Below are 27,386 nucleotides of genomic sequence, written 5' to 3' on the forward strand. Positions count from 1 at the left end.
TGGTTAGAGGTTGTCAATCAGGCTGGAGTAATAGAGATTTGCCTCAGACCAAATGTTATAATAAGGCCAATTTAGTCCTGTAATTTGCTTTAAAACCTCATTAAATAAAGAGATGTCTCATTGGAAAATGAAAGAACTTTTATGATTATAGGATCAATTTTTTCTCTCTCTTTGATAGGGGTTGTATGTTATTAAATCATGCAGTATTTTTTCTTTTTTTTTCTTTACAACAACATAAAATACTATGTTCTATCACAGTGGAATAATGTTATCAACCAAAGAAACTACACTATGCTACCGAAAATATTGACTGCCTTCAAAATAAAAGCACACAGGCTTGGACTGATTCCAGCTGCAGACCAATAGACATTATAACATTTCTCCTTCTGATTGCCAATCTGGACAACCTTTTCGGGTAATCGGGGGAAATACTCCATATTCCTGCATCTTAAATGCCAGAAGTCCCAAAGTAAACATGGACAGGGTGTCCATTTATTGTTTGACTACTGTAAGAACAAAAATCTGTCCCATTTATTCACCACTTTTTAAAAAGTTATTATTAAACCTAACTCGTTGCCAATCTACTATTTTATGCATACTTTCTCTTTTTTGGGTCAGACAGAGATATGGTGGAAACAACTTCATTCAGGCTTAAGCCAAAAGTCAAATCCTATTGCAGTAGAAATTAGGTTCAGTATTTCTGAACCTATTATATATTATTAAAAATAATAACAGTGCAATTATAATATTATTATTTTTAAAACATTTAAAAGGGGGTGAATACTTTTCAGAGGGACTGTATGGCGTTATAGTGACAGGATGTATCGCTTCCAGGCTCAAGTAGCAGCTGTACCAGAATATTGTGAAACATTTTTAGTGAGGATGTCCGAAAAAATAAATGCGCCCTTACTGTCTCACTTTTCTTCATCTTCGAGGATAGCCACAGAAAAAAAAGAAAGAAAACTCCTCAGTCACCCAGCTCATGAACTGGTCCTTCTGACACTTACTCGATAAAAGCCGCAGGCTACATTATTTCTCAACAAAGTCGTCTGCTCTTATAGGAATTTTGGTATTTTATTTTGAAAATCTAAAGAGGAAGCAGTATAATTTCAGCAGCTTGACGCCTGTGTGAGTAGTCCTCCCTCTCCTCCGCTGTGCTTTCCCCACTTGGCTTAGAGGACGTACGGGTGCACCTTACAGTCCTCCGTGTCTCGGTGGCGCAGAACGGGAGGGTCAGCTCTCCGTCAGGGACGCGCTGTGCCCGGGTTCAGAGCATCTGACCCTGTCCGCTGATCAAATCCGTCCAGAACCAGGACCTCTTACCAGCTCTCATTTGCTGCACTTTTATCAAGCCGGCGGCGGTGTTTCTGGACTCTACTTCTCCCACTCATGCCAGCTGAATAAACTCATCGATCACCGATTCATTTGGGGATATCTGTCACGGCAGATCTACTGATTTTTACTTTGGATACAAGTCGGATCGGGGATGGGGATCCCAGTTTAGTACTGTGGTGAGTATACTGGGAGAGCGCCAACAACTAACCATATTAGCATATTAAGATTGCGCTCACGCCCACAGCCTGTGTTGTGTATTAGTGCATGTGTTTATGAGGTGGTAACATTGTGGATGAATCGCCGTGTTTTCGCGACCGAAACTTTACTAGACACACTATGCATGAGCTCATCAGTCATTCAGCTGTAAATAATGTGGCGCGCCTTGCATCACTTTACTACCGTGGAAAAACAAAACAAAACACGGTGAACCGTGAGTCAGCGGCGTGCACTCCTGTGTAAAGGAGAGGATCCAGCGAGTCATCGTGTCTTCTACCTCTAATACATTTATATAAGAACAAACAGCATGACTGACCACAAAAACAACATAGCCGAAATACACAAGTTCAACAGATGTCACGTTATTCTGCTGGGGATTCAGGTCTGGGTTCACATTGTACAAAGCATAATTCTCTCTTTATTTATTCTTATTTGTAAATTAAAATGTATGGAGACGGTATGGGGCTGTTTGTGCGCCCTGCTGCCAAATTATTATGAGTAAAAATACACGTAGTAACAATATTGTTATTTTTTATCTTATTGGCATTAATGTCAACCCCACCAGTCTTCAGAATTCATCATTAAGGTAAAAAAAAAACTAAAAAAAAAAAAAAAAAAAACTGAGGAAATGCTAAATATAATTAGCAAAATAGCACAGGTTAATTGCTTGCCTTACCAAAACAGAAAGCAGTATTGGTAATAGAAATAGTGTTTTTTTTATCTTACTACATGAGACACAAACTTAAAGCAAATGTTTCACTAAGTAACACTCTCTCTGCACTTAAGTTGCAAAACAACTGTACCAAAACTTTAAGATCCGATAGAGCAGAGATCTGCCAATATAGTAAAGCTTTGGTCTGAAGCTTCTGATCTGTGGCTTATTGTATGATACTGATCTGATAAACAAGACCTTTTTGCTGAGCTGCATGTTTCTTATGCTCGCGTATGGCAGCATCTGGGTTAAGCTGCTTCACTTGCACTCACTCTGATTGACCGAGGCGTTGCTGTCATTGACCCTGTCTTAGGTGGGGTGCGACTCAGGTTTCAGATTGCGGGAGGTGTTAATAATTTAACTCTTCCTGGGCAGATGGAGTGAGCTGTGCCTCAGTGTGACCCAGGGACCACCAGTTGAGCATCGCTGTTGAATGCATCGTCTCCTTCTGAAACAAGAGATGCACGGTTGCTTGGTTCACATGAGAGTGAAGTTTCGACTCTGTGTTTATTTACTGGACACACTGCAAAGTGTGTCCTACAAAGGACACACTTGCTAACAAGGGGACATGATGCACTAAGCGGGTGCTGCACGCGTCTCTGTTCTAGGAGTCGTGTGCATTCCTCCTCTGCATGCTCTACTGGAGGATCTCAGCCTTTTCATCACCCGGTGATGCAGCAGCAGCTTATAGAGCGTTTATCATCTGCCTTTCACAGCTTACTGCAAAGTGAATGAAAATAAAAGCAGCTATGTCCAAAGAAGAGTCAGGTGGAAACATGTTTTTTTTTTTTTTTTTTTTTTTTTTTTTTTATCCAGATTGCTCCTAATGTTACTTCTGCTGTTGGAACTTGCAATACACACCCACAGCCGAAATCTCTGCACCATGTCTTCTTGCTGTTTGAGGGCCCGTTTAGAGTGTTTTGGTAGTACATAAATAACACTGAACAGAATTACATGTGATGCTTGTTTGGGATGATTAAAATTAAATCAGGCCCCGCTCTTGTCGCATCGTCGTCGTCTTCTGCTCTCCAGTGATCAAGCAGCTCTTTGTTCGGGCTCTTCTGGGTTCACCGCTTCAGTTGACCTTGTCTGCGCTCCGACCATGAAAGCCTGCTTCCCTAAGCAGCAAGAACAGACATGAATTAAAAGAGACAGCTTGCTCCGGCGGTGCTGAAGACAGGGAGTCATGCAGGTACGAGCCACTGGAAGCAGGGGTCGGTCAGAAGTCAGCGGTAACAAGAACGCAGCAGGCAACAGGCAGCAGTTGGGTCTGCAGGGGATGAGAGCGGCCCGGTGGGTGAGGGTGTGAAAGAGGGACGTTTTTTTGGAGAGTGAGGCCAATCTTTGAAGATCACTTTAGGGCAGATTAATGTGGAGGTGAACCCAGAAGCTGTTTGTCTGGTAGAGATGACAGTTTTATTGTCATCAGGGGGTTTATAGCTGTGTCTGTATGGGGAAGGAGTTTTGTGTTTTCCAAAAAAAAAAAAAAATCTCACTGTTCTGCTCTGAAAGCATGATGTTTTTCAATTCAGATTTTAGATTTTTTTTTTAACTGTGTCTTTAAGAGCTACAGTATTAAGAAGATATAATAACAACATTAAAATATATTTTTTCCAGCTTGCCTTAGTAATTACTAAATTTGTTTCTTAAGAGTAGAAATGATGTCATACCAAGTGAGAGAGAGCAGTCACTATAAATACATACAGGGTTTCCCTCAGTGTATTATAAGCCTGGCGGGCCACCAGGCTTTATTTGTCCTCCCACCAGGCTTTGCATTGTTAATTTGTCTTAGGTTTTTTTAATTATTGCCTTTTTTAAGACTTTATAGTTGGTGTTTAAGTATTAATTTTCCAGTCTTCCGAAAATGTATAACTGTCAAGTAATATTTTCAAATTTCCTGTCAACTTTAAACATTTTTTAACTCAAAAACATGGTGGCCGGCTGGATGACTGCCCTAGTGCCCCGAGCACCGGGCTTAGCAAGTTTTCTGGGGGAAACCCTGACATAGCCCTACTAAAGTTTTATAACATAAAAATTTTTTACAGTATTGACATCTTAAATCGGCTTTAACATCTTATACTAGTGATTAGTGAGCTAGCATTACTAAAACAGTAGTGTCTATGGGTATTTTATAGAGTGAAGCTCCGTACCTTAACGCCGAAGTTCCTAAATCCAGTATGTTTGATGACAGAAAGAGGCTGAGAGCTGGAAAGCATAAAACAGAGCAACTTTGTTGGATAACATCCAGCCTTCCTGTTGTCTTCTGAAAATCGTATTCTCTCACAGCTGGAAATAGATGAACAGAGATGTCTGTGACTGTAAAAAGCCATCTAGCAGTGTTTTTGTGCTTCCTCTAAATGTATTTTTAAACACCTTATTGATACTAAAAATACCTGACACTGAGTGAGTCCTTTCCCCTCCGGAGCGGCTTGTGCACCAAAAGTGTGTTTTTAGGTCTTCTCTGCTAGCTGATCTCTAATTTTATCACCATCCCAGTAACATTTGGCAAGACCTCTGATATTTTGATGCTCAAACCAAAGGACGTCCCAGTGTGTTTTGTGATGCAAGTTTAGGGAAATGGGGTGACTTTACCAAAGCAGCAACTATTTTGCTTTCGACCTTAATGTAAATATATTCAACAATCACAACAGCCATTAATGTTTAGTGTTGTGTCATAAATTAATTATTTTATGAGGCTGGTTATCTTTAACATGGAAGTGCTAAAAAATAACTTGTCGCAGTTCAAACCTTTGGAAAAACCTGTGATTTTGCATCATTTATCTTTTCCTCGTGTATTTTTTTTTTTTCTTTTTCGCTCTCTCACCACAACGCTGGTGAACTTGTACAAAGGTTGACAGAGTAAGAGACCCAACACTGTGATGGCTTGTGCCTCTGACAGGCCTTCAAATGGGCTTTGGCTCCATGACAGCTTTGCCTCTGACACAGGGACGACTGATCTCGCCGACGGGTCGCGGCAGATGGACTTCGCGTCTGGAATCGTTCTGTCACGAGAGACGCAAAGAGAAGGAGAGAGAAAGACGGAGGGCAAACAAGGGATTCTGGGGAAACACAAAGAGAGAGGAGGGGGCGTCACAGTAGAGACACAACAGGCATCTAATTACCTCCCAATAGGAGCTTTGACTCCATGGAAACAGCCTGTGCTCTCCAGAGCTGCACTCACCTCCGTGTATGCTGTCTTATGTGCAGCTATTGGCGGTCAATCCCTGTGGATTTAGAGGGGTCACCAAAGCAATTGAAGCTTACTAGGTCCCTGTTGTGCTCAGTAAACCACTGCAGTAAGCATTTAGGTTATTTCAATCAGTAGAAGCTCATAGGAATTAAATTACCTATAGATTTGTAGCATTTTTATTAGCTCAGGTGTTCCACCATTTAATGCTAAATATTCCAAATCAAAACCCGATCAGCACTCCCCCATCTGTTTTATCAGTTTATAATAGCTGTAAAGATAGCAAATATATATATATATATATATATATATATATATATATATATATATATATATATATATATATAATTTTTTTATTTTATTTTACATTTCTCTTTGTATTGTAAATGTCAGCCTGACGATAAATTGTGCAGTGAGATATGGCAGTAATTTTGAAATACTTTGACTCTTTTTTTTAATCTTTTAATAAAAATAGCTTTGTATTAAAAAATGATTTAGATAGGTTCTTTATCTCTAGGCTGAATTCAGGCTTAATTTAATTCAAAAGTGAAATACGAGTGTTACTCTGACCTTGTTGCGTTATTTGTTGGCCATTTGTTGTCGGTTGTGCATGTGTTTTAAAAATGATCCCACTTGACTGAGATATAATGTGATGAAATCTTTGCCAGAGATGATCAAAACTCAACTTCAAAGCCATATGCATTGCTTAGCAACGCATAAAGGGCGAGTAAGAACTGACCTCACAACCAGGTTTCTAGAAGTAAACCTGTAAACACTGACAGGTTTGTGCTCATATGGCAAACCTATTTGGAAATCTTCAAGTATTTTGTTGTAAGTGCCGTTTATCATCTTGCTACATTACATTGTTCGTAAGGGAGTGTTGGCAGCTGACATTTTTGCTGTAACTTAGGCCTTGTTCACGCAGCTGTTGTCCCACCCATCCATGTGTCCAGCCTCATTTTTGACAGCAGCTTCCATGAGTAAGACAAATCCTGCTGCAGGTCTACACTAATTGCTCAGGAGCTCCAAAGTCTGTCCTGAACTTTGGAACCGCACCCTGGATCAACATGATCTGAAGTGCACAGTGGTTTTCTGATTTGCCTCACCGCTAATCTGTTTCACAGTAAAAAAAAAAAAAAAAAGGGATTATTATGGCATATTGTGTTGTCCACATACCAACCTGGAAGTAGTTATGTTTTTGTGAACCCTGGCCACTGTTTGCATAATCGTGTCAACACACATGGAGCCTGCATGGAGAAGGAAGCAGGCCGTGCCACTAATGAGCATGCTTCTACGCCATACATCAGCATCGACACAGTGCATAGCCCTTGGCCGCGCTGCCTGTAATCAGCTGATAGATGTAGCTTAACAGGGAAGGAGACAGCCGCGATGAAATTACCGTGTGGTTATTAGATGTGCATCTGTTTCAGTCTCGCTCATTAGCTCGTGGCGGTTCGCTGTGCAGGTTTGAGTCAAGGAACAGGAATGAGATCCTGATGACTCCATTTGGACGGACAGCTGACTTATGTTGTCTTGTAAAGAGCAAGGCAAAATCACAAATACAGGTTAGTTACATTTGCCTGCAAATTTAAATATGAATAACACGTGGCTTCTAAAATCACTAAAAGCAATTATTATGCTGTTGCCACCAGTGCGCAAATCTGTGCTCAGCTGTAATTATCTGTAAGCAACATGATGAACTGACTAAACCTATTGTGTTGGAGACCTTTAGTTCATTTAAATGCACCATTTTCATCTCTAACAAACTGAGAAGATGAATTTAAATAAGTGTCCCCCCTCCACCCCACCTGTGAAAGGGTTTCAGAAGCTGGTTCAGGGGTTAATACTGCTAAATTACAAAAAAAAACTGTCATAAAACTAAAAGCAGGATATAGTGGTATTTTTTTCTAAATTTGATCATCTTTCAGTTGCTGTTTTGGGTGTGCATTGTAAAAAATATGCAAACCTCTTTAAATGTTCCACATTTTGTCCCATTACAGCCACAAACTCAAGTGGAGATGACGTGTTCAGGGCGATGATCAGATTTTTACTACTCATAGTTTTGCACACACATTTGCACGTTTTGCTTTATCCTCCTGCTTTTGGTAGGCAGTGTTTCGTCTGGCTTTCTTTCAACACCGGATTTCTTCTTGCCATTCACTCATTGAGACCAGATTTGCTGAGTTCCCAATTAATATTTCTCCCACCTGAGCTATGGTTCACTGCATGTCTCTCACTTAAGGTGGACAGTTACTTGTAGGGTTGCACGTTGGCTATACTATGTTTACATTTTTGGATGAACGGTTCCTTCTAAGACGGCAAATTTGTTTTTTAACCGACCAATACTTTAAACCTCTTCACCCCTTTACACATGACCCGTTTAGTTTGCTCCTTGATCTTCATGATGCTCTAGAAAAACTGAGTCCTTCACAGAACAGCTGGATTTATACTGAGATTTAAAAAAATGCTCATGTGCAATTAAAAGGCTTCTGGAAACATTTTTTTTTTCTAAATGAATTTAGCTGGGAGTATCAGAGTGAAAGGAGGATGAATAAAGATCCACTCTACACTTTAACTTTTTTTTTTTACCAAAATCTGAAAGTCATGCAGAATTTATTTTGTCAGCTGTGATACTTATATCTGCCTTTCACTTAAACATAAAATCCAGCAAAAGAAATTGAATTTTGTGGTTGTAAGATGATAAAATGTTAAAGTATGAAAGTTTTTGCGAGGCTCTGTGATTTTATACTTTCTTACATTTGTCACATTTGCACTTAATTGTGTTTCAGACACTTTTTTTTTTTTTTTTTTTAAATAAATCATGGAGCCATTAGGGCACCACATGAAGAAAGAAAACAGGTAATAGATGACACAACATGGACTAAGATGCACTTTGCCTGCCCTTCAGTGAGCCCATACACCAACACAAGCACTTGGATGCACACAGCTGGCCATGAAAGGAATGAGGACGAACACACACGTGCAAAGATCGTCTCCATGGGCGGAATTATCCAGGGAGGATTTCACTGACGGAGCTGTCGTGTGTGTGAAACAGGTGCCAAATCATGAGCGTGTCTTTGTTCGGTTAGGAAAGGGGAATTACAGGGGAACTCCAGTAAGGAGGGATGAGGGGGATGTGTGTGTGTGCTGATTGATTGTGATTGTTGCTTCTGTCAGGCGTGGACCTCATGGAGAATCAGAGGAATGAGTGAAATACTTCGCGTGTAATTCAGTCCTGTATGTAGCTGCTGGGTGGGCGCAACTGTGCGTGCATGTGTGTGTGTTTTTTTTTTTTTCCAAAACACAAAGAGCTCATTTGTTGTCAATTACCCAACAGCAGTGTACTGGGTTGGTAGTGCGCAGAGCAGACACATGCGTGGTATTTTGCGGTCGCTCTGTAGTGTCACTGCGTGGTTTAGCAGCCAGGTTGGCTCAACTCGGATGCCACGACATTCAGTCCGGACGCCAGAACACATTTGGCCTCCCGTGGAGACTGTTGGACAGCCAGAAAGTTTCTCATGCCAGTGGCTCCTGCTAGGGGGAGCAGACTCCTGCAGGGCCATCTGTACTGAACACGTTAGAAAGTAGGGTGTGAAGAGGAAGATTCAGAAGGAGGAGGAGGAGGAATAGAGGAAGAAGGATGACAAAGAGGGATTTTCCTTTACCTTTACCTTAATTGACACCGCCATGTGTTTCTCTCTTTCTCCCGCTCTCTCTTTTCTTTTTTTTTTACGCTTCAGCTTTCAAAGAACTGAGAGGAAAATTTAGGCCAAAGTTGCATTTCCCTGTGGTACACAAAATAGTGTCAGGCCCCAAAAATACGCAAGGATCTGTTTTTGTGGCGCACGCTTCCAAAATAGCTAAACTGGAGAAGTTGTGACGTGTTAAAGTGGGTGAAACATGTGGATCCTAAATTAGAAAGGAAGTGTTGTAAATCAGATGGCAGTGGAGGGAGCCGGGTGTGGGGGGGAGTTGTACGCCGTCTGCAGTGGGAGAGACGGCTTTATTGAGTCTGACAAGGCACACGTGTAACAGTGGAGAGCCTAGACTGCAGTATCTGCGCTGCACCCAGAGGTGTGCCTTCTTGTCTCGAGCGAGTTAGAGGTAGCAGCTTTCACCACATTCTTGTTTGAGTAATGTTTTTTTTTCACCTCGCTTCAGCCGTGACTGCCGCCGAAACCAGGAAACAGCGACAAAAACAAAACAACGTTGCTGCAAAACCCAATGCCGGATATTCGCTCTCCTCAGATGATGTGCTGCTCTTCAAAGGGCCGTGTTGCATCAGTCGTGCTTTTCTGTGAAACACTTTATTTCAAATACATAGAAGTCAAACAGCAAGATAAAGTTGAAAAGTGAATGCATATAGATGTGTAGTTACATAAAGAGATCAATTTCTTAAGACATAAGTAATGGACTGGTATGCAATAGTTGGGGCATGGTAACCTTGAGTAATACTGCAATGTAATGGTATTTCCAATGAATAACATGACTTAGATGGCTTTATTTAACAGGGTTAAGCAACACTTATGACTTGTGCTGCAAAAGCTGCAGCTAGAATAACCTTATCTCAGTTCAATTTGATTCTGATGAGCAAAAACAGAATTAAGACTAAATACATTGGTAGTTTAAATATAAACAGATTGACACCTTTTGCAGCTTTTCTTTTTACAGTATTGCACAAATATATCAGATTTATAATAGAGGGATAATTAGTCCACTCAATCAGAAGGTCTGCAGCTAGAGCTTTAAAGTAGCGTTACTTTAAAAAGGTGATGAATGGCGCTGAATTGTTTTATTAAATTGCTCTTACACTTTGATTTGAAGGGGTTTTTTTTACATTTTGATCTAAATGTGAAGAAATGAAGGTGTTTTTGAATAACATCACATGTAATTTCCACCGATTAATATAAACTGCAGATAAATGTGGGGAAATTCACAGAATCCCACTGTAATTTGACCTGGTTCGTTGCTGCAATGTTAGGTAATTATTAGCTGGAGTAATTAGTGATGGCTTATGTTTAACTTTCAGCTTGAGCTGCACTGCGTTGGTCTGTGCTCTGTATTTACCAGTGAAATTTCCAGTCACTCCAGAACTGGTACCAGTCCTGTCCACCACCAGAAGATGTTAAGATGTTTAAGATCGATTGAAAACTTTGGTCCACCTGGATACCGGTAATCCCATCGGCTGATGTTGTGAATCAATCGGAGATTTTTCATTCCATCCAACTGATGAATGCAATTCGTCTGGAAATTTGTATGCTCTTATCACCTGATCAGGAATAAGACGTAATCCAAACTCTTAAGGAAATGAAAAAAAAATCTTAGACTTTTACACCTGAAGAAAGCAATAACAGTATGCATTAAGTGCATTAAGTGTGCTTTCTTTTGTTGTTTTTGTTTTAAATTTACGTAATTACTTAATTACTTATTAATTAGAACATACCTCAAGTGATTTTTACCACGCATGCTGCCGTCCTCATTATGTGTGGAGGTGGCTCTACCGTAAAAACAAATCTCCTGAGGCTTTAGAGAGCCACTGAGCCGCTACTGTACTCCATCTGCCCTTCTTCGACCTTTGACCCTCTAATGGAAAAGGTCAGAGGGTTTCTGGCACGAAGAGCTAATGCTGATTGTTCTCAACCATTAACGCCTCAATAAAAGAGCCAGTTCGTCATCAAGTCTCGCTTCCCGACATCTACGCCTACGGTGTCATTTGTAGCCATGCTATTTATAAAGTGAGGCAGGTTTTACAGAGACTAAATTTGAAGCTACTACAATGCAGAGATTAACTCAGTCAGGGCGCTGCTTGACAGCTCAAGCAGGAATGCCATTGTTTCGTCAAGACATGCCACACACACACACACACACACACACACACAGATCTCCAAAGTCAAGGGTGCTGACAGAACAAAGCGGGTGGATCTCTCCCCCTCCGATGGCAGTGATAACAGCTTGAACAATGACACTTACTCAGCTGTCTAGACTAAACGCAGAGATGCTATCCATTGGCTGGCAGCTGGAGATGCCATGAGGGAATTGGAGCACTCTCAGCGATTGCTCACCTGTTCTTAGACCTTTTGTTTCTCAGCGTTTTTTCATGCATTGTTGATGCAATGTGACGGCCACAGTGGGAGCTCAGAGCACAGAGCGGTATGGAAACAAGTTAGATACAAAGTGCAGCTTTGTGTTTGGATGGGTTCTTGACAATGCAAGAGAAGTGGTGGGAGTACCGTGGATGTCACTCCGAGCACTGAGCCGAGAGTCGGCCATGGGGAAGTTGTAAATTACTCTGGGGCAAAACCGTAACTTTACTGGGAGATTTGTTTTGGCAGTGATCGGGTTTAAGTGCATGGAGAAAAAAATAAATAAATAAAGAAGGTAGTTTTAGCAATCAGTGAGCCAGAAATTAGAATCAAACAATTTGTGCTTAATCAGTCTCTGATTAAGCAGGTCCTCAAAAAGCTGAATTTCCTTTTCCTTTTTAATTAAATGCACTTTTCAACTATAAAAGCATCAACCAAGAGCACATAGTTTAATACACTTTCCTGAGTTTAGTAGATATCAGATATTGGTTAGTGAATTATTCTTTGTTGCATAAACATAAATATCGGAATAATCTTTTAATTTCTTTTCCTTTTCTGTTGCATTCAAAATTACTTATCATTATCAGATTATGTTTTGTTTTTTTTTCCTTGAATGTATATCAGTTTTTAGAAAGAAAATTAGAATCGGTCTGATTCTGATTCTGGTTCAGACCCTCAAGAACCTTTATCAGCCAGGAAAAAGCTTCATCTTCACTTCTCTAACACTTGGTCCCTGCTGAGTTTTTACATATGCATTTTTATTTTCTCCATTATGTATTCTGCAAGATGGGATGACTCAGATCCAAAGAAACAATTTGCAAATACTTCCCCAAGGAAGAAAAAAAATATTTAGACATCTCAAGCCCTTCACAGCTCAGTCATTATAACCGTTAGGGTCACAGCAGTACAAGCAGAAAAAAGTGGGGATTTAAAAGTGTGTCTAAATATTTTTTGCGAGACTTTTACATGGTTTCTTTTGAACACGCAAGGTGGTGATGTGTTGTTATAATGTATGATGTCACGCTGGGCGAGAAAACAAAACACCTCATACCAAATGTCAGTCACGGTGGTGAGGAAATGATGAATTTGGCTCATTTTGCAGTCGCTTAGATGTAACAGGAATTTTTCAGTGTGACAAACTACGAGGCACGCAACAAGAAACGCATTGTAAACACGTCAAGATTTTTTTTAAAGGAAAAACCTTTAAAATGCATCAAAGTGTTTCAGCAGCTTAGTTGTACGAGGAATTTTTTTTTTCACCATCTTTGTCATGTCATATAAATGATACAACAGCACAAACACTGGTCATTTTTGTAACTTTCCAGTCGTGGCGCGAGTACCGTTCGTCAAACAGGAAAAACGGCATGGTAGCGTCCGGGAGGAATTCATTTGAAAGCACATGGACTGTTCGAAATAGTCTTAAAAGAAATATTTATGTTCAAAACATTGAAGAAAAAAAAGTCCCACGCCAACACTGCAGGTGAAACTGTGAAGTCAGAGTTGTAATTTGAGGAACAAACTTCCTCCACCTTCTTCCTCTGCCACCACTTGTTGAATGTTTTATATGCAAAACCTACTGATAAAAATGAGAACTGCAGTGGCATGGAAATGTTTATCTAAGATGCAAAAGACATCTTCTAAGCACGGTTATGGATTCGGCTTATCTTTACTCAATCTGGAATCATCAGCGATTGTAAAATTCAAAATTCCGACATGTTCCAGGTAAAACATCACAATCACGGCAGCAAATCTGCACCTGAATGAATGAATGAGACAAGAATCAAGGTGTTTCAGGCCTCCCTGTTTAAAACTTAAGCAGTACATATATGTTTATCCTGTTCTCTGCTGTGTGAACCATGAAATCATTAGGGCTCAGTCCTAACGAAGCAGACAGACAAGGTCACAAACTGATGACTGGTTTATTTACACGCTCGGCGATGAGCTGAGTTATGCTCACATCCTGCAGGCTGGCTGGCAGAGCTGTGATGAAATCGTAAATCAGAGCCTGAAAACTGCTGGGGAACGTGTGGAAAGCTGAGGAATACAAAATCGGCTGCAGATTATTGCAAGAAAGAGAGGAAATGATTGACAGCGTGCTCGCGTAGAATCAAGCTCAAAGAACACGCGTCGAAACAATGAGACGCAAAGCGGTGTGGACATTTGCGCGAAATACCTCAAATGACTATCACAGAGACAATCAGAGGCGAGCAGAGGTTTCTGCCGTCAGTCCTCATGAGGAAGGTTCTTTTAGTTCCCATAAATTATTCCTTTTATGCTGCTGTTGTCAAAGAGGAAGGCTGGATTTGATCATGCCTGGGGATTTTTGATGGTGATGTTTTGCTACAGATGCATGTTGTAATCCAAACCAGGGGAGGGTTGCTGCAAGGACACCCAGGCTTGGCAGTTTGGGAAAATTTAGTTGAGAAAAAAAAGGGTGGAACTGTTATGAGGGGAGAGCAGCTTCTCTGCAGCTCTAATAAGCAAATTTAAGAGCTGCTTTGGGGGGGTTTCTACTGACTCTTCGCAAATGGACAGATTAAACCTACATCACTGGGATTTTCCCACTGCAGTAATAAAATAATGCCTTGACTAAACTGATTTAGTTCGTTCGGGTTGCCGGGGAAGTTTTCTGGTGTAGTTCTGTATTTTTCTTTGCCAGAAAATGGAGCAGACAGACGGGGTGTCTGCCCTCTGTGACCGCAGACGTTATGAGACATATAGGTATAATGTCAACAGTAGCTATAAGTGGAAAGGAAGACCACAATAACGGCGTACATGAAGACTGGCTTCCCATCCCCCAGCCCTTTGTCTGCCTGTCTGTGTGTATTTGTGTCTAGGTGTGCAAAAGTGCATGAATAAGTGCTAAAAGGATGGAGGGCTCAACAGAGAGCTGAATTTGAGACATGAGCTTTTTTTTTTTCCTTTCAGCATGGGACTGTGTTTGACCTCTCACCCCTGGAGCCCACAGCGCATGGGGTCAAAGGACAGGAGCGTAAAATCAAAGTAGCAAACCCGGAATATAACAAAATTGTTTAACATTTTTTTCAAAATTTTAATGTACGTTTTGGTTTGTTATAGTTTAGTAAAGCTCCACGTTGCAAAAAACATTTGCAGCCAGAAACTTAAATTTATTTTGTCTAGATTTTTTTTGTTTTTTTTTTGCAACAGTAGTACAAGTAATACAAAGCCAGAACATGGATAAAAAATAATAAATGATTTTCAAACACTTGTAGAGACAGAAATGGTGCAGTTGCAGCTGAAAGTTCTGCATGTCTTTTGAATCGGCCCTGCCTGTTGTCTTGACTGCAAAAGGAAGGAGATATCGTGATTACTTTTGAAATCAGTATTACCAAAAGGTTGCACCATCAACACTGGTGGCTTACCGGCCGTCTGCTGTCGCATGGATGTAGAACTGTTTTGTTTTTAGGCGCTCTGGTTACTTAAGAGAATGAAACCAACTCTAAAGATGCAGGTGGACGTTATCGGTTTTCACCTACGATAGATGAGGGACACCAATTCTTTTGCACGTCTTTTTTTTTTTTTCCTTTGGAAACTTTCTTGTTCAAAGCTCTGCAGTAAAGAAAGTTGCTCCTGTTTGTGAGATGAAAGTGATAAACACTCCACTCTGAGGATAAATGTGCTCTCTGGTTTGGCAGCTTGTGTGCACTGAGCAAAGCTTTTTGATTTCGTGAAGACAAAGAAGTACAGGGCAGCGTTGGGGCCGTGTAAGTGCTCGCAGGGTAAAGCGGTCTCCACAGCGACTCGGTGACCCATTTTCATTCTCCCCTGTCTCTTTGGGGGTTTGGGGTTTGAGAATATCTGCTGTGGATATTAACACTGCATAGGAAAATGCTCAAGTTTTATCAGTAAAAATAAAGGCCGACACAGACCCGAGCAGATCAAGTAGAGAGGAGGAAAGTAGAATGATGACTTAACCTCATCATCAGACATGATTTATGAACATTTTATGTGCATGCAAACATAAATAAAGTTCAAATAAATCTTCTTATTAATTAGTGACGCATCGACCCGGCTTCTGACTGATGCATGTGTTGCAGCTCCTTTAAAAGAGGTTTCAGTTTTCAGTCCAGTAAGATCCCCATAAAGCCATCAAAGCTTATGTCCCATCCTTTAACTGTAATTTATCTACTCAAAAAAGTGCATCAAAGTGCACAATCTTGGTTGATGTGGTTGTAGAAAGAAAACAGAGTTCTTAGTTTTGATGCATTTATTTTATATATGAGCAATCAGTGGATTATTTGACCAGTTTAAGCATTTCAGCCATTTTACTCTATCAAGTTTAGGGCATTAAGGGCAGAGAACGTCTTATGCACTGAGCTAAATTTGATGTTTACATGCAGAGATTGAATACATGTCATTAAAAAAAAGTTTACCAAATATTACATCCAACTACTTCTTTAGAGTGGTGCTATTACTCCTATTGTTGTTGTTATGACCACCGCAAATTGATTTATTGTGCTGCTGCATTTCTTTAATTTATTTCTTATTTTTTGATGCTTTTTTAAAATCATCTTTGTCTTTTTAATTCAAGTGTTGCTCTTTTTTCTGTTATATTAAGCTTCAAAACCTGTTTCTAAATACATTTTTTAAAATTTTTTAAACAAAAAATATAATTAGAAAAATTAAATTAATATTATTTCTGACAGAAGAAGTACATAGCAGTGTTAGTTACTGTTGTGCTTTATTAACAGCAAAGTATGTTATGCTGTGTTTTGTGAAATTTTAATTGAATTCTTTAGCCTTTTTAACAAGGATTCTGTCAAATCCGTGCTTCTTCTTTCTCCACCTTAGTACAGAAAGAAGTAGCCAGCCGTCTTCGACAAACACCACGGAATAACATTGTGCAAATAGTTATGGGAATTCAGTGCAACACAGCTGTCAGTATTTTATTCAGGTGAACAAAAATTATTCTAGCAATTTTGGCAGCTGTTTGCTCCTATGAATAAAATCTCACAGGGCTACAAAAAAGCAGAGGAGATCTAATCAGGATGCTGAGCTGAGTGGCTCATCATTTATTCTTCACTATTCCGTGAATCGGAGTTTATCTTCAGTCCGACTCACTTCCCTTTTTCGGACACCAGATTTACTGTAGATAGTGGGAATGTCCACAAATCTAACAGCACAATGTTTTAGTTAGCATTTGTTGTTATTACTAGGAAGGTACATGTGGAGACGGGCCTGCATTTACATGAAACGTGTTTCCTTTATTCCTCTTCCTCATTCTGCTTCACTCACAGTGTGTTTTCTGTGTTTGTGTTGCAGTCAGGAATGCCCCAGACTGTGTGCTCAGGCACCATGTTCACCACTTCCAGTGGTTTCAGCCCCCACCTGGCCTGCGCTGAGCCTGGGGAGGAGGAAGAGGACGGGGCCCCTCGGGAGGGCCCGGGGCCAGCAGCCTGTCTGGCTGACGGGCCTCCTATCACCTCTGCTTCCCTGGAGACGCTGATCCAGAACCTGGTGCCCACTGCGGACTATTACCCCGAGGTAAACCGAATTACAAGAATTGTCTTATTGAATTAAATGACGTCTTGCTAATCCCCAGAAGAGCGTTAAATAGTTGAAAGGCTAAATACTGAGAGAGTGAGATGACTAAGGTTTAGGAAAAGTGAGAAACACGGAGAGGCCAAAAAATGATTACATAATACTGCATTGAGAAATGAACTCTGTTTGAACTTTTTTAGGTTGTTGCCATGGCCCAGCATTACTCCAGACTCAATTCATTGAAGTTTATGGTTTTAATGTGCTAAAATGTGAAAATGTTGTCCTGAATCAGTGATTCAGCAACACAAAGCTCTGTGCTCTAAATTCCTAATATATCTTTTAACTTTGTTTGGCAGAGTTCACAAACCCCCCCCCCCCCGATGACAGGAAACTTTTTTGTCTTTTTTCTCAGTTCGTTGACGACCCTGCATCCGTGCGTCTCCGTGCCAACTTGATTAAAACCCTCTCTGTGATCAGCTTTCAGATAAAAATCTCCCCGAAACACTGAAAGACTGAAGTGCGGCCTGAGAGAGTTGTTTCGGTTTACAGTCTCAGTGACAGGCGTGCTAATTTGATTATTAGCCCCGAGTCCCTGCTTAGTTTAATTACAGCCAGCAGGGCTGCTTTTATAGATGCTGTTGTGGGAGCGTCTCGCTTAATGTCTTCCTGTCTCTTTTCACAGAAAGCCTATGTGTTTACCTTCTTGCTGAGCGCCCGTCTGTTCATTCCTCCCTCGGAGCTGCTCTCCAGGGTGTGTGAGCTGTGTATCAAGCAGCAGCAGCTGGACCAGAGCCCGCTCGATACGGTCAGCGCCGCGCCACACGTTTTTACACACTCCTGTTTGTGCACGACCCTGAAGAGCAGGGAATCTTAAGAGCAGTCGTTTTTCTTTCTAGGCTAAGGTACGCAAGTTTGGCCCCAAGATCCTGCAGCTGCTGACAGAATGGACGGAAACGTTCCCATCAGACTTCAGGGACGAGAAGATGGTCGGTCACCTCAAAGACATCATCCACAGGATAGCTCCATGTGATGAGGTACGCTAACGTTATCTTTCCACGGAGATGTTGTAGCAATTTAAAATGGTCATTTTTACTTATGGCTGCATGGGGGAATACTGTTTTCTTTCAGCAAGAAGGTCCTGGGTTTGTATCTGACCCTGGGGTCTTTTTGGATGCTGTTTGCATGCTCTCCTCCTTGTGCATGCATGGGTTCTCTCTGGGTATTCTGGCTTCCTCCCAGTCCAAAAATATGACTGTTGCAGTGATTGGTCTCTCTAAATTGCTCTTAAATATGAGTGTGTGCACGATTGTGTTGCCCCTTGACGGACTGGCGGTCTGTCCATCTTGTCCCCTGGAGATGGGCACCTGATGGACGGATCGATGGATTTTTCCTTATTATGGGATTTTATTTAGCAGTATTGGGGGGGGGGGGAGCTGGATGCAAATTCACACAACACTTCTTGAAATCTGTGAATATCATGAATTAATTTTCTGCATAATTATACTCTACACTGTGTTGGTCTATCACATAAAATCCTTGTAAAATACTCTGAACCTTGGAGCAAATGAGACCAAATGTGAAAACGTTCATTGGCTCTGAATACTGCAAGGCTCTATGTATCGAGGACAGACAAACAAAAAAAAAAGACTTGATGCCATTATGTCTGTTTTTTTTTTTCTTATAATCCTCATTCATCTTACACCCAGACCAAAAACTCCTGCAGTCACAGTTTAATTGAATTTCTGTTTTCGGTGAGCAAGGGGACTGATCCGCAGTTGAGTTTGGCACATCGGAGACTGACAGAGTCAGTGTTTAGCGTTTGGAGCCTGAAAAAAACAAGTCGAAAAGTTGAATATTGAATCACGCTCTCCAGAAGACTTCACCCTGAGGGTAGATGTCCTCAGGGAACCGTCACTGACACACTGGGACTTTTTTTTTTTTGCTTCCCTGCATGTCAAAAAATGTCACAATTTAGAGGGAACCTTTGGCTTCATCATCCATATTCAACAAATTTGGAGTGAGGAAGAGTTGTCGTACAAACAGATGTAGTAGAATTAATGAAGAGGAAGATTTCTTATCCTCCCTGACAGAAAAAGTCAGAGAGCCAGTGTCAGCTGAGGAGCCCAGCTGTTGTACAATGTTACACTGCAGGAGAGTGGAGCTGAGGGAGGAAGGAAGGCTATTAAAGGAGTGGCTGTGAGGGAGAACAGAGGGAGGGAGATGGGTGGAGAAATGGGATGCAGAGCCACAGAGAGGAAAGAGAGAAGAAAAAAGGTGAAGGAGGAGAGTGATGAACTCCGAGCAGAGGAGGAAGAGGAAGAGGAGGAGGAGGAGGAGGAGGAGGGAGGCTGGGCAAGTGGTGATGAATGCGCTGCTATTTGCAGCTGGCTGTCCTCAGCATGGGCGTGTGCATGCATGTGGGAGCTGTGGCTCTGGGTCATTTGTGAGACAGACTGACCTAATGGCCTCTGCGTGGAGCCATCTGCAAGGAGGGGCTCCGAGATTCAGGCGTTCTTGAACACAACACGCCCAGCAGATCACTGAAACACTGAAACAACGAGTAACATTTTAGCTTTGTCGTTCTTGAGCTTCTCCTCCGGTTTATTTCATGTTTTCTGTGTATTTTATTTCTTTGCTAAATTAGCGTGTGCTTTTATATCTTAATTCCTCGAAACTACGATGTCTTGCAACGGTATTTATGCTACTGTAACTATCTCACATTTTGTTACAATAAAATCCCAAACTTCTACGGATGTTATGCGAGAGATCAACACAGAGTTGTGCTTCATTTTGAAGCGGCAGAGACGTAAACACGAGACTTTCACGACAAGCTCGGCACAGAGAGCATTTATCAGATCCATGAAAACATCAGGTGGAAAATCTGTTGACCGAATAAACTGAGTTTTTGGTTTCGAAGTGAGAAAACGTTTAAGAGCTGTGATTTTTATTTGAACACGCCACGCTGTTTCAGAGTCCTCACTACGTGGCCCTCTAGTCATTTTGATTCACGCCTATCACTGTCCTACAACACCATTAATAAATTATTCATCAGACGTTATTGATAGCTTCCTCACTCATCTGCCCGTCTGCCTGCCCTCCCTGATCCTCTCCTCTCCAGGCGTACTGGAAAACCCTGAACCAGATGCTGCAGAAGCTGAGCCAGAGGCTGGCCCTGATGAGCCAGGGGGAAGAGAGCATCGTCAAAGTCTCCCACAACGCCTCCTCCATCTCCGACAAGCTCGTGGCTTTCAAGACCAAGCCCCCACCCATCCAGAAGGACATGCTCTCCATCTGCAACGACCCCTACACGCTGGCCCAGCAGCTCACCCACGTGGAGCTGGTGAGTCCTGAGGGAGGCCAAGCGGTACGGAGGGGTCAGACAGAGGTCAGGGGAGGAGACGGTAACGAGGAGAGTGGATGCTCGGGAGCGTGAGGGCTCTAAGGGTGATGAAGCATTAGCCCGTTTTGGGGTCCTGGGCTTTGGACAAGAATCGTTTAAAAGGAAAGGGACTAGGAGGCATGGCGAAAAAAAAGAAAAAACAAGGTTTATAGGAACCACGTGTAATAAAATATATACAACAATATATCATAGAAATAAAAACTGCAGCGTCCATTAACACGTTTGGCTGCACTTCCGCAGTGGATTTTTTATTTTTTTTTTCAGCATGCCTGAGTAAGCCTGCACCCTTGTCTGTGCGGTGACATCACCCCAGAAGTCAGCAAAATGCCCGGGGCTGCGAACAAAGGGGATAAAACCACTGCAGATATATATGACCTGACAGCTTCACACTCTGACACACACACACACACACACACACACACACGCACACACAAAGAAGAGAGGCAGAGACAGACAAGTAGGCGTGCACAGCTCACACGTTCTGGATTTTATGATGTCTTAGGATTTAAACGTTATGCCGGTACTAACAACCGATGGTCGGGTTCCTTATCAGATCTGAATTTGATCTCGAGGCGGGATGGGCCTGTTGTGAGTCATTTCGAGTTGCACATGACTGCGAGTTTGCCACTATCTTTTAATAGAAGTGGATATTGTCCCTAGTGTCACCCGTTGAAAATATGATAGCAGTGAGTCACATCAGTGAGTCATTACTTCCTTCTATTGATTCGCCTCCATTACTGAAATGAAAGACTTATTAATCAGATGGCTGCGGCCCTATGTGTCTGTGCCTAGTTTTACACCCCGTGTTGTTGTGGCTTTAATGTATTTAAGCATTTTGGGTGGATTTTTTTTTATTTATTTATGTTTTGTAATAAATAAATACAATTGGAAAAACTGATGAAAATCCATAAAACATGACTATCTGCTTTGCAGGAGCATTTAAGCCATATTGGTCCGGAGGAGTTTGTCCAAGCCTTTGTTCAGAAAGATCCTCTGGATGGAACACAGGTAAGCTTTTGGGATGTGTATTTATAAATATGTTTATATATGTGTGTGAATAAAGACAAACATTTTTTTTTTTTTTACAATATAGTGCATTTCTTTTACCATGAATGTCATTCCAAAAAGTGATTTACTCTTATATTTTTTGGGGGAAAAAAAAACAAAAACATGCAGAGCTATAATTTGGATTCCCGCACATAAAAGTAAGCCATGATTGCTAAAACGTGTCTGTGCAAACCAGAGTATTCACTGATTAAAAGCAGATTATTTGCTGATTAGTGATTAAGCATAATTTTAGACACTCACAATGTTACACTGACTTAGAAAAATATGATTTTTTTTCCCCAAGACATTGAAAAAGGGCAATTTTAGGTGTCAGATTTAAAACAGTTAAATGTATCTTGAACTGGACGAATGATTTTTCTGAGTTTGACTGAGGAATATATGTAACTGAACCTTCATTATCAGTAATGCAAAATATACATTCTTGAATCTAATCCCATTAGTCCAAGGATGAGTAACATCATCAACACTGGAAGGTTATTTTGATCTTAAATGAGTCTCTTAATGAACTCCTCGACTGAATAAGACAACACAAAGACTGTATTGATAGTGCAGTACACTCAAATTTATATATGTATGTCAACCTTCAGTGAATGTTGTATGAAACAGCAAACAAACATGAAGCTGTTCTTCGATCTAATGTTGGACTTTTTGATGTAACCATGGAGATTTCTTTTCCCTTTCTTATCTCTTGAACTCCTGTTTCCCCCTTGCTGATCCTGTGCTGGTTATTTTCCATCGCTCTCCACCAGTCCTGTCGTGTGTACTCGCCGCTCGCAGTCTTTGCCATTTACACTCTCAGAGGGGGTCAGCGTGTACATAGGAAGCTAATTAGTGTTGGTGCAAATCACTGTAGTGGCTCACATCTTGTGTGTGTGTGTGTGCGTGTGCGTGTGTGTGTCAACAGCAGCCATCTTTCAGTGAGCAGAAGAAGAAAACCTCCAACCTTGAGGCCTACGTCAGATGGTTCAACAGACTGTGTTACCTGGTAGCAACAGAAATCTGCATGGTGAGGGAGAATGATGACGATCGCCTCTAGAGTTTAGAAAAAAATACCACTTAATGTGGTTCTGATGAGGAGCATTTTTTCCATGAATTTAAGTAGCTATATTATATGAATATAATGTCAGAATACTCATATGTTTATCCTAAAAATTGTAATTTGCTCAATTTTTCTAAATTTTCTCGAATACATGAACACCGAACCAATGGGTGTCTTACGGAGCATTACTGCCCCCTTGTGGATACTTTGCATAACTACAATGTCTTGTGTCACAAAATTCAAGCAAAGTTGAGAACATTTAAAGGAAAATAAATGTATTTTGTGAACTTCTTTCAGCCAGCCAAGAAGAAGCAGAGAGCCACAGTGATTGAGTTCTTCATCGATGTGGCCAGAGAGTGTTTCAACATTGGCAACTTTAACTCCCTGATGGCGATCATCTGTGAGTTCCCGGTTTTATAGTACATTCAGTTCTATGCAAAGGTTTTAGCTTGGCCTGTAAACAACAACAAAAAAAATGCTTGTCCCTCAAAACTGTCTTCCACAACCTCACTTTGGCAGCAGAGATTGGCTAAGCTAACGACACAGCTATTTGTTTCAGGATGAATTCTCACCCAGGTGTGAAATTCATGACCATTCATCCCTGTTTGTTATAATTGGTGGATCACATATTTGACTATAATCCTGTACTTATAAGTATTTATGCTAGAAAGGTGGTAACAGCAAAAATGTATTAGATTTCTATTTTCCTTTTGTTTGCTCACTGGATTTTGGGAATCATTCAAATGGACAGTTATGTTGCTTCCTATCCTCGATTTTTAGAACATAAAATTAATTTCCTCTGCAGCTGGCATGAACATGACTCCTGTGTCACGACTGAAGAAGACTTGGAGCAAAACCAAAACTGCCAAATTTTTTATTCTTGAGGTAAACCCAGATCCTTTCACAGACTTCTTGAGATAAGCAGGTACTACCTTCAAGCTGACTGTTTTGTTGCCGTTTGCTTTTGCAGCATCAGATGGATCCCACAGGAAACTTTTATAACTACAGGACCGCCCTGAGGGGAGCTGCCCATCGCTCTCAGACTGCCAACAGCAACAGAGAAAGGGTGAGGCATCAGCACGACTGCTGATATTCAGGAAGTTTACTTTGGTCATGAATTAATCGTAATATAAACTGTGTCCCTGTCTTCGTCCTCCTCAGATTGTGATTCCCTTCTTCAGCCTGCTGATTAAAGACATCTACTTCCTGAATGAAGGCTGCGCAAACCGACTGCCCAACGGCCACGTCAACTTCGAGGTGAGCTTTTTTCCCCGCCCGACCGTTTTTTTTGGGGGGGTTTTTTCATTCAATTTCTTCCACGTGACTCAATATTTCCGTCTGACTGGTTTGCCGTTTAGAAATTTGTGGAGTTGGCTCGACAAGTTGGAGAGTTCATGACGTGGAAACAGGTGGAGTGCCCGTTTGAGGAGGATCGCGCCATCCTGCACTACCTCCACACCGCTCCCATCTTCAGCGAGGACGGTGAGAAACATTTCGGTTACGCAAGCGGACAGCGCTGTTTTCTCACGCTCTCTTTTAAGTGTGAGAATAAAAGAGAAATTTTAAATTTGATGTTCCTGAGTCAGCGAATAAAACTATGAGACCCGGATCATTTCTTGACTGACATTTATTTGTTACTATTGTAACATCCTAGACCTATTGTTCTGTTGGTAACGCTTTATTTGAAGGGGTGCGCATAAGACTGATATGACACTGTCATAAACATGAAGGAGGCATCATGACGATTCTGTAAATAATGACACTTTTAATGCAAAGTTTCACTGAAATATGCATTAAAAAAAACCATTAAAATTGTCAACTTCGCATTAAAAAATGCAATTATTTACCAAATAATGCAAAACTTACAATTTCATTCGACTTAAATGCAACTTTTAGTGCAACTTTGCATTAAAACTACCATTATTTACCGCATGACACTTCATGACACCCAGTTGTAAACTATTGTCATGAAGCCTCATTCATGTTTATAGCAGGTGTTATGTCATGTTTATGACAGCGTCATGTCAGTCTTATGCACACCCCTTCAAATAAAATGTTACTGTTCTGTTAAATGGTTGCAAACACTTTTATTGAGCAAAGAAAAGAATAAAAACGCATATTGTGTTTTTCTTCTTGAACTAAAGCATAGACAAAATAACAAAATCTTGTGCTAAAAAAAATCCAAGAAGCAGAAAGTTTAATTGATCTCCTCCCAATTAAACTTTTTTAATTGTAAGCAAATATTTTTTTACGTCAACAAATATTAAACAAGGTGTAATTTGTATTTCAGAGCTAAAAGCAAAGATTAACACGCTGACTCTCTGACCATTAAAATGTTCTTTAAGGCTGCAGCTTGCAAACTGAGTTACTTGGCTGCATACAGTTTTTATTTTTATTTTATTTAGCTGCATAATGCTCTAAATACATTTCTTTCTCTTCTTGCCCTTCCCCAGGACTCTACCTTGCATCATATGAAAGTGAAAGTCCCGAGAACCAGGTGGAGAAGGACAGGTGGAAAGCACTCAGGTGGGAAGCTGCTTAAACAAACCTACATGTTGCTTTTCTTGTCCTACTGACAACTCAGCTCAATGCACTGTTACCTATGATCCACACTAACCCAGCCTGAGTCGCAAACAATTCACACAGCTGTAGGTAACTTGGTGTTTAGAGCCTCGCGCAGGAGCACATGAACATATGACAACACAGGCGGCTGGAATCAAACCTACAACTTTATCGTTGCGGAACAGCTACTTTCCTCACTGAGCTGCAGCCGAGAAGGGTTGGGAAATCTTTGGATGTGTTCCTCGTTCAACACACATGAATCAAATGACTACTAATGTATATGGCAACTAGAATAACCGCCAAAACGTTTTAGGAATTTTGCCGGAAAAAAATGAGCAAAGAGGGTAAATTAAAGAGTAATTTCTCTCAGATGGAAGTTAGCATTGCACCAGAGGCTTAATGACGTGCAGACGACTAATTATTCTTACCCCAAGCAGATTTAGGTTTAAAGTGATACAATTTTAATTTACCAGCATGGTAAACCCCAATAAAGAACACTTCTTATAAGGTTTCATAATCTTCTTTTGTCTCCTCAGGTCGAATGTTCTGGCAAAGACATGAGGCGGGGTAGGATCTAACCCTCCCACCACCAGACGAGGAGATGTGTGTGTTCTCTTTGCACTAAACTGGACTGTGAAGGAACCTGAAGCTGGTACTTTGGTGTTTTAATACAAAGACACTGCATCAAGAGCAAAAAAAAGAAGAAAAAAAAGCGGAACAAACATGAACAGGATTCATCGAGAAGAAAAAAAAATGTTCAGAAAGGAAAAAAAGTTAAATGTTAAGCTACGAAAACTGGAATAAACTGTCTCCTTTTGGATACTAGCTATAAGCTCTGGTACGTCGGAGAGGGACGCCGCGTCTCCTTCCTCCTTCCCTTTATGTGTGTTTACTCTGTGGAGAAGTTTACTACTGTAGAGACTACGATTACAGGGAAAACCACTTTGTAGTAATTCCTACTGATGCCGTCTCGTGTACCTTCCTCTGCTCTCACTTTCTTTCTCCATTTCCTCCTTTTATTCGAAGCTTGTTTAAGTATTTAACTTTTATCTGTAAAGTACTGTAACAAAACAGAGAGTGATGTAACGGGCGCTGGCTAGCCCTTTTTTTTACACTTAAAAATCCCGGCGGAGGCGGAAACGAAAAGACGTCGTGGCTGTGCCTGCGGAAAGCTGTGTTTCATGTGTTCGCGTCTGTTGCACTGGAGTGACTGGAGACCATGTTTCATCCTGTTAATTTTTTTTTGTTTCGTTTTGTTTTAGGGAACAAACGGGGCGGGGAGGATGAGCCTTTTTAAAGTGTTTACTCTTTTTAAATGTTATCGTGCCATTAATATCCTCAGAAACCTACTGTAATAGTGTAACTGCAGAAGTTATAGGTCAGCTGTAGAGGCCGTGTACAGATGATAGTTCGGCCCTCATCTTTCTGCTCCTCAGGAAGTTCTCTCTGACTGATGTTCAGTTGTCTCGTATATTTATTGGAGGCCTCTGCGCTGACAGATGTAAAGTTTTTGTTGTGACTTTTCCTTTGCAGAACATGAAGTCCGACGGCATGCTAAGTCAGGTGTTTTCACAGGGGGCATTAGTGTTTAAAAAAAAAATTAAGAAAAGGACTTTACAGTGAAAATGCGCTGTTGCGTTAAAGAGAAGGATAATGTACCTGTTCCATATGAGTCACTGCTTATCATGACAGTTTATTTGACTTGAAGTGTTGTTTTTAATTATTATTATTATTATTATTATTATTATTATTATTATTATTTGTGAAATTGTGAATTTGGGAATTTTGCTGTGAGGAAAGGAGTGGGTGCACTGTAATTATTGGCTTGATTTAGTTTGTTATTGATTGATGTCAGTGTTTTCCCTGAAAAGCACCTTTTGCCATGTCTATAACAAACTGGTTTAGCTCCTCCCAACTCTAATAACCTTTTTTCCTGTAGCCTTTTGCCCCAATAAGCTTGTAGAAAGAACAAGGGTGTGATGTCAAACCTGCCATCCATGGTAATTTAAATAAATCATTTGCCTGTGCTGTTGAACATGTATTAAATGACAATCACCTGCAGTACCTGCCATCAGTTTTAATCTTTATAAGTGTTATCAGACTGCCAACTCCATCAGGTTTTATTTGTCGCATAAATACCGTATGTGAGGGGTCAGGAGTTGTCCTTCTTGGTACAGGGACACCTTTGGCTTTGACATCAGTGCAGAATTTGTGGCCGGTTCCTAAAGAGCCTTTAATAAAAGTAAACAAATGCCTACTCTTCCCTGTGTGATGCGGTCTGA

At 40.9% G+C, this 27,386-nt stretch overlaps 1 protein-coding gene across 1 annotated transcript; it reads left to right on the forward strand.

The window, feature by feature from the left end:
* The first annotated feature begins 1,119 nt into the window (after positions 1 to 1,119).
* LOC106920880 (ras-GEF domain-containing family member 1C) lies at positions 1,120 to 27,364 on the forward strand. The gene is made up of 14 exons (XM_014992184.2): positions 1,120 to 1,511; positions 16,817 to 17,038; positions 17,718 to 17,840; positions 17,932 to 18,069; positions 20,154 to 20,375; positions 21,369 to 21,443; positions 22,408 to 22,509; positions 22,840 to 22,942; positions 23,348 to 23,427; positions 23,513 to 23,608; positions 23,704 to 23,799; positions 23,901 to 24,024; positions 24,996 to 25,068; positions 25,641 to 27,364. Exons 2-14 carry the CDS (start codon positions 16,823 to 16,825, stop codon positions 25,663 to 25,665), a joined length of 1,473 nt encoding a protein of 490 aa, XP_014847670.2. The 5' UTR covers positions 1,120 to 1,511; positions 16,817 to 16,822; the 3' UTR covers positions 25,666 to 27,364.
* Positions 27,365 to 27,386: the final 22 nt, after the last annotated feature.

The sequence above is a fragment of the Poecilia mexicana genome, unplaced genomic scaffold (assembly GCF_051168715.1).
Source record: "Poecilia mexicana isolate PSO_F unplaced genomic scaffold, ASM5116871v1 scaffold_10, whole genome shotgun sequence".
NCBI classification, from domain to species: Eukaryota; Metazoa; Chordata; class Actinopteri; order Cyprinodontiformes; family Poeciliidae; genus Poecilia; species Poecilia mexicana.

What these genes read in the sequence shown, in the direction of transcription:
- LOC106920880 (XM_014992184.2), top strand. Translation starts at nt 16,823, where the DNA reads ATGCCCCAGACTGTGTGCTCAGGCACCATGTTCACCACTTCCAGTGGT. An exon ending in CTGCGGACTATTACCCCGAG is followed by an intron (nt 17,039 to 17,717) that starts GTAAACCGAATT and finishes CTCTTTTCACAG; the next exon opens with AAAGCCTATGTGTTTACCTT. An exon ending in CCAACAGCAACAGAGAAAGG is followed by an intron (nt 23,609 to 23,703) that starts GTGAGGCATCAG and finishes CGTCCTCCTCAG; the next exon opens with ATTGTGATTCCCTTCTTCAG.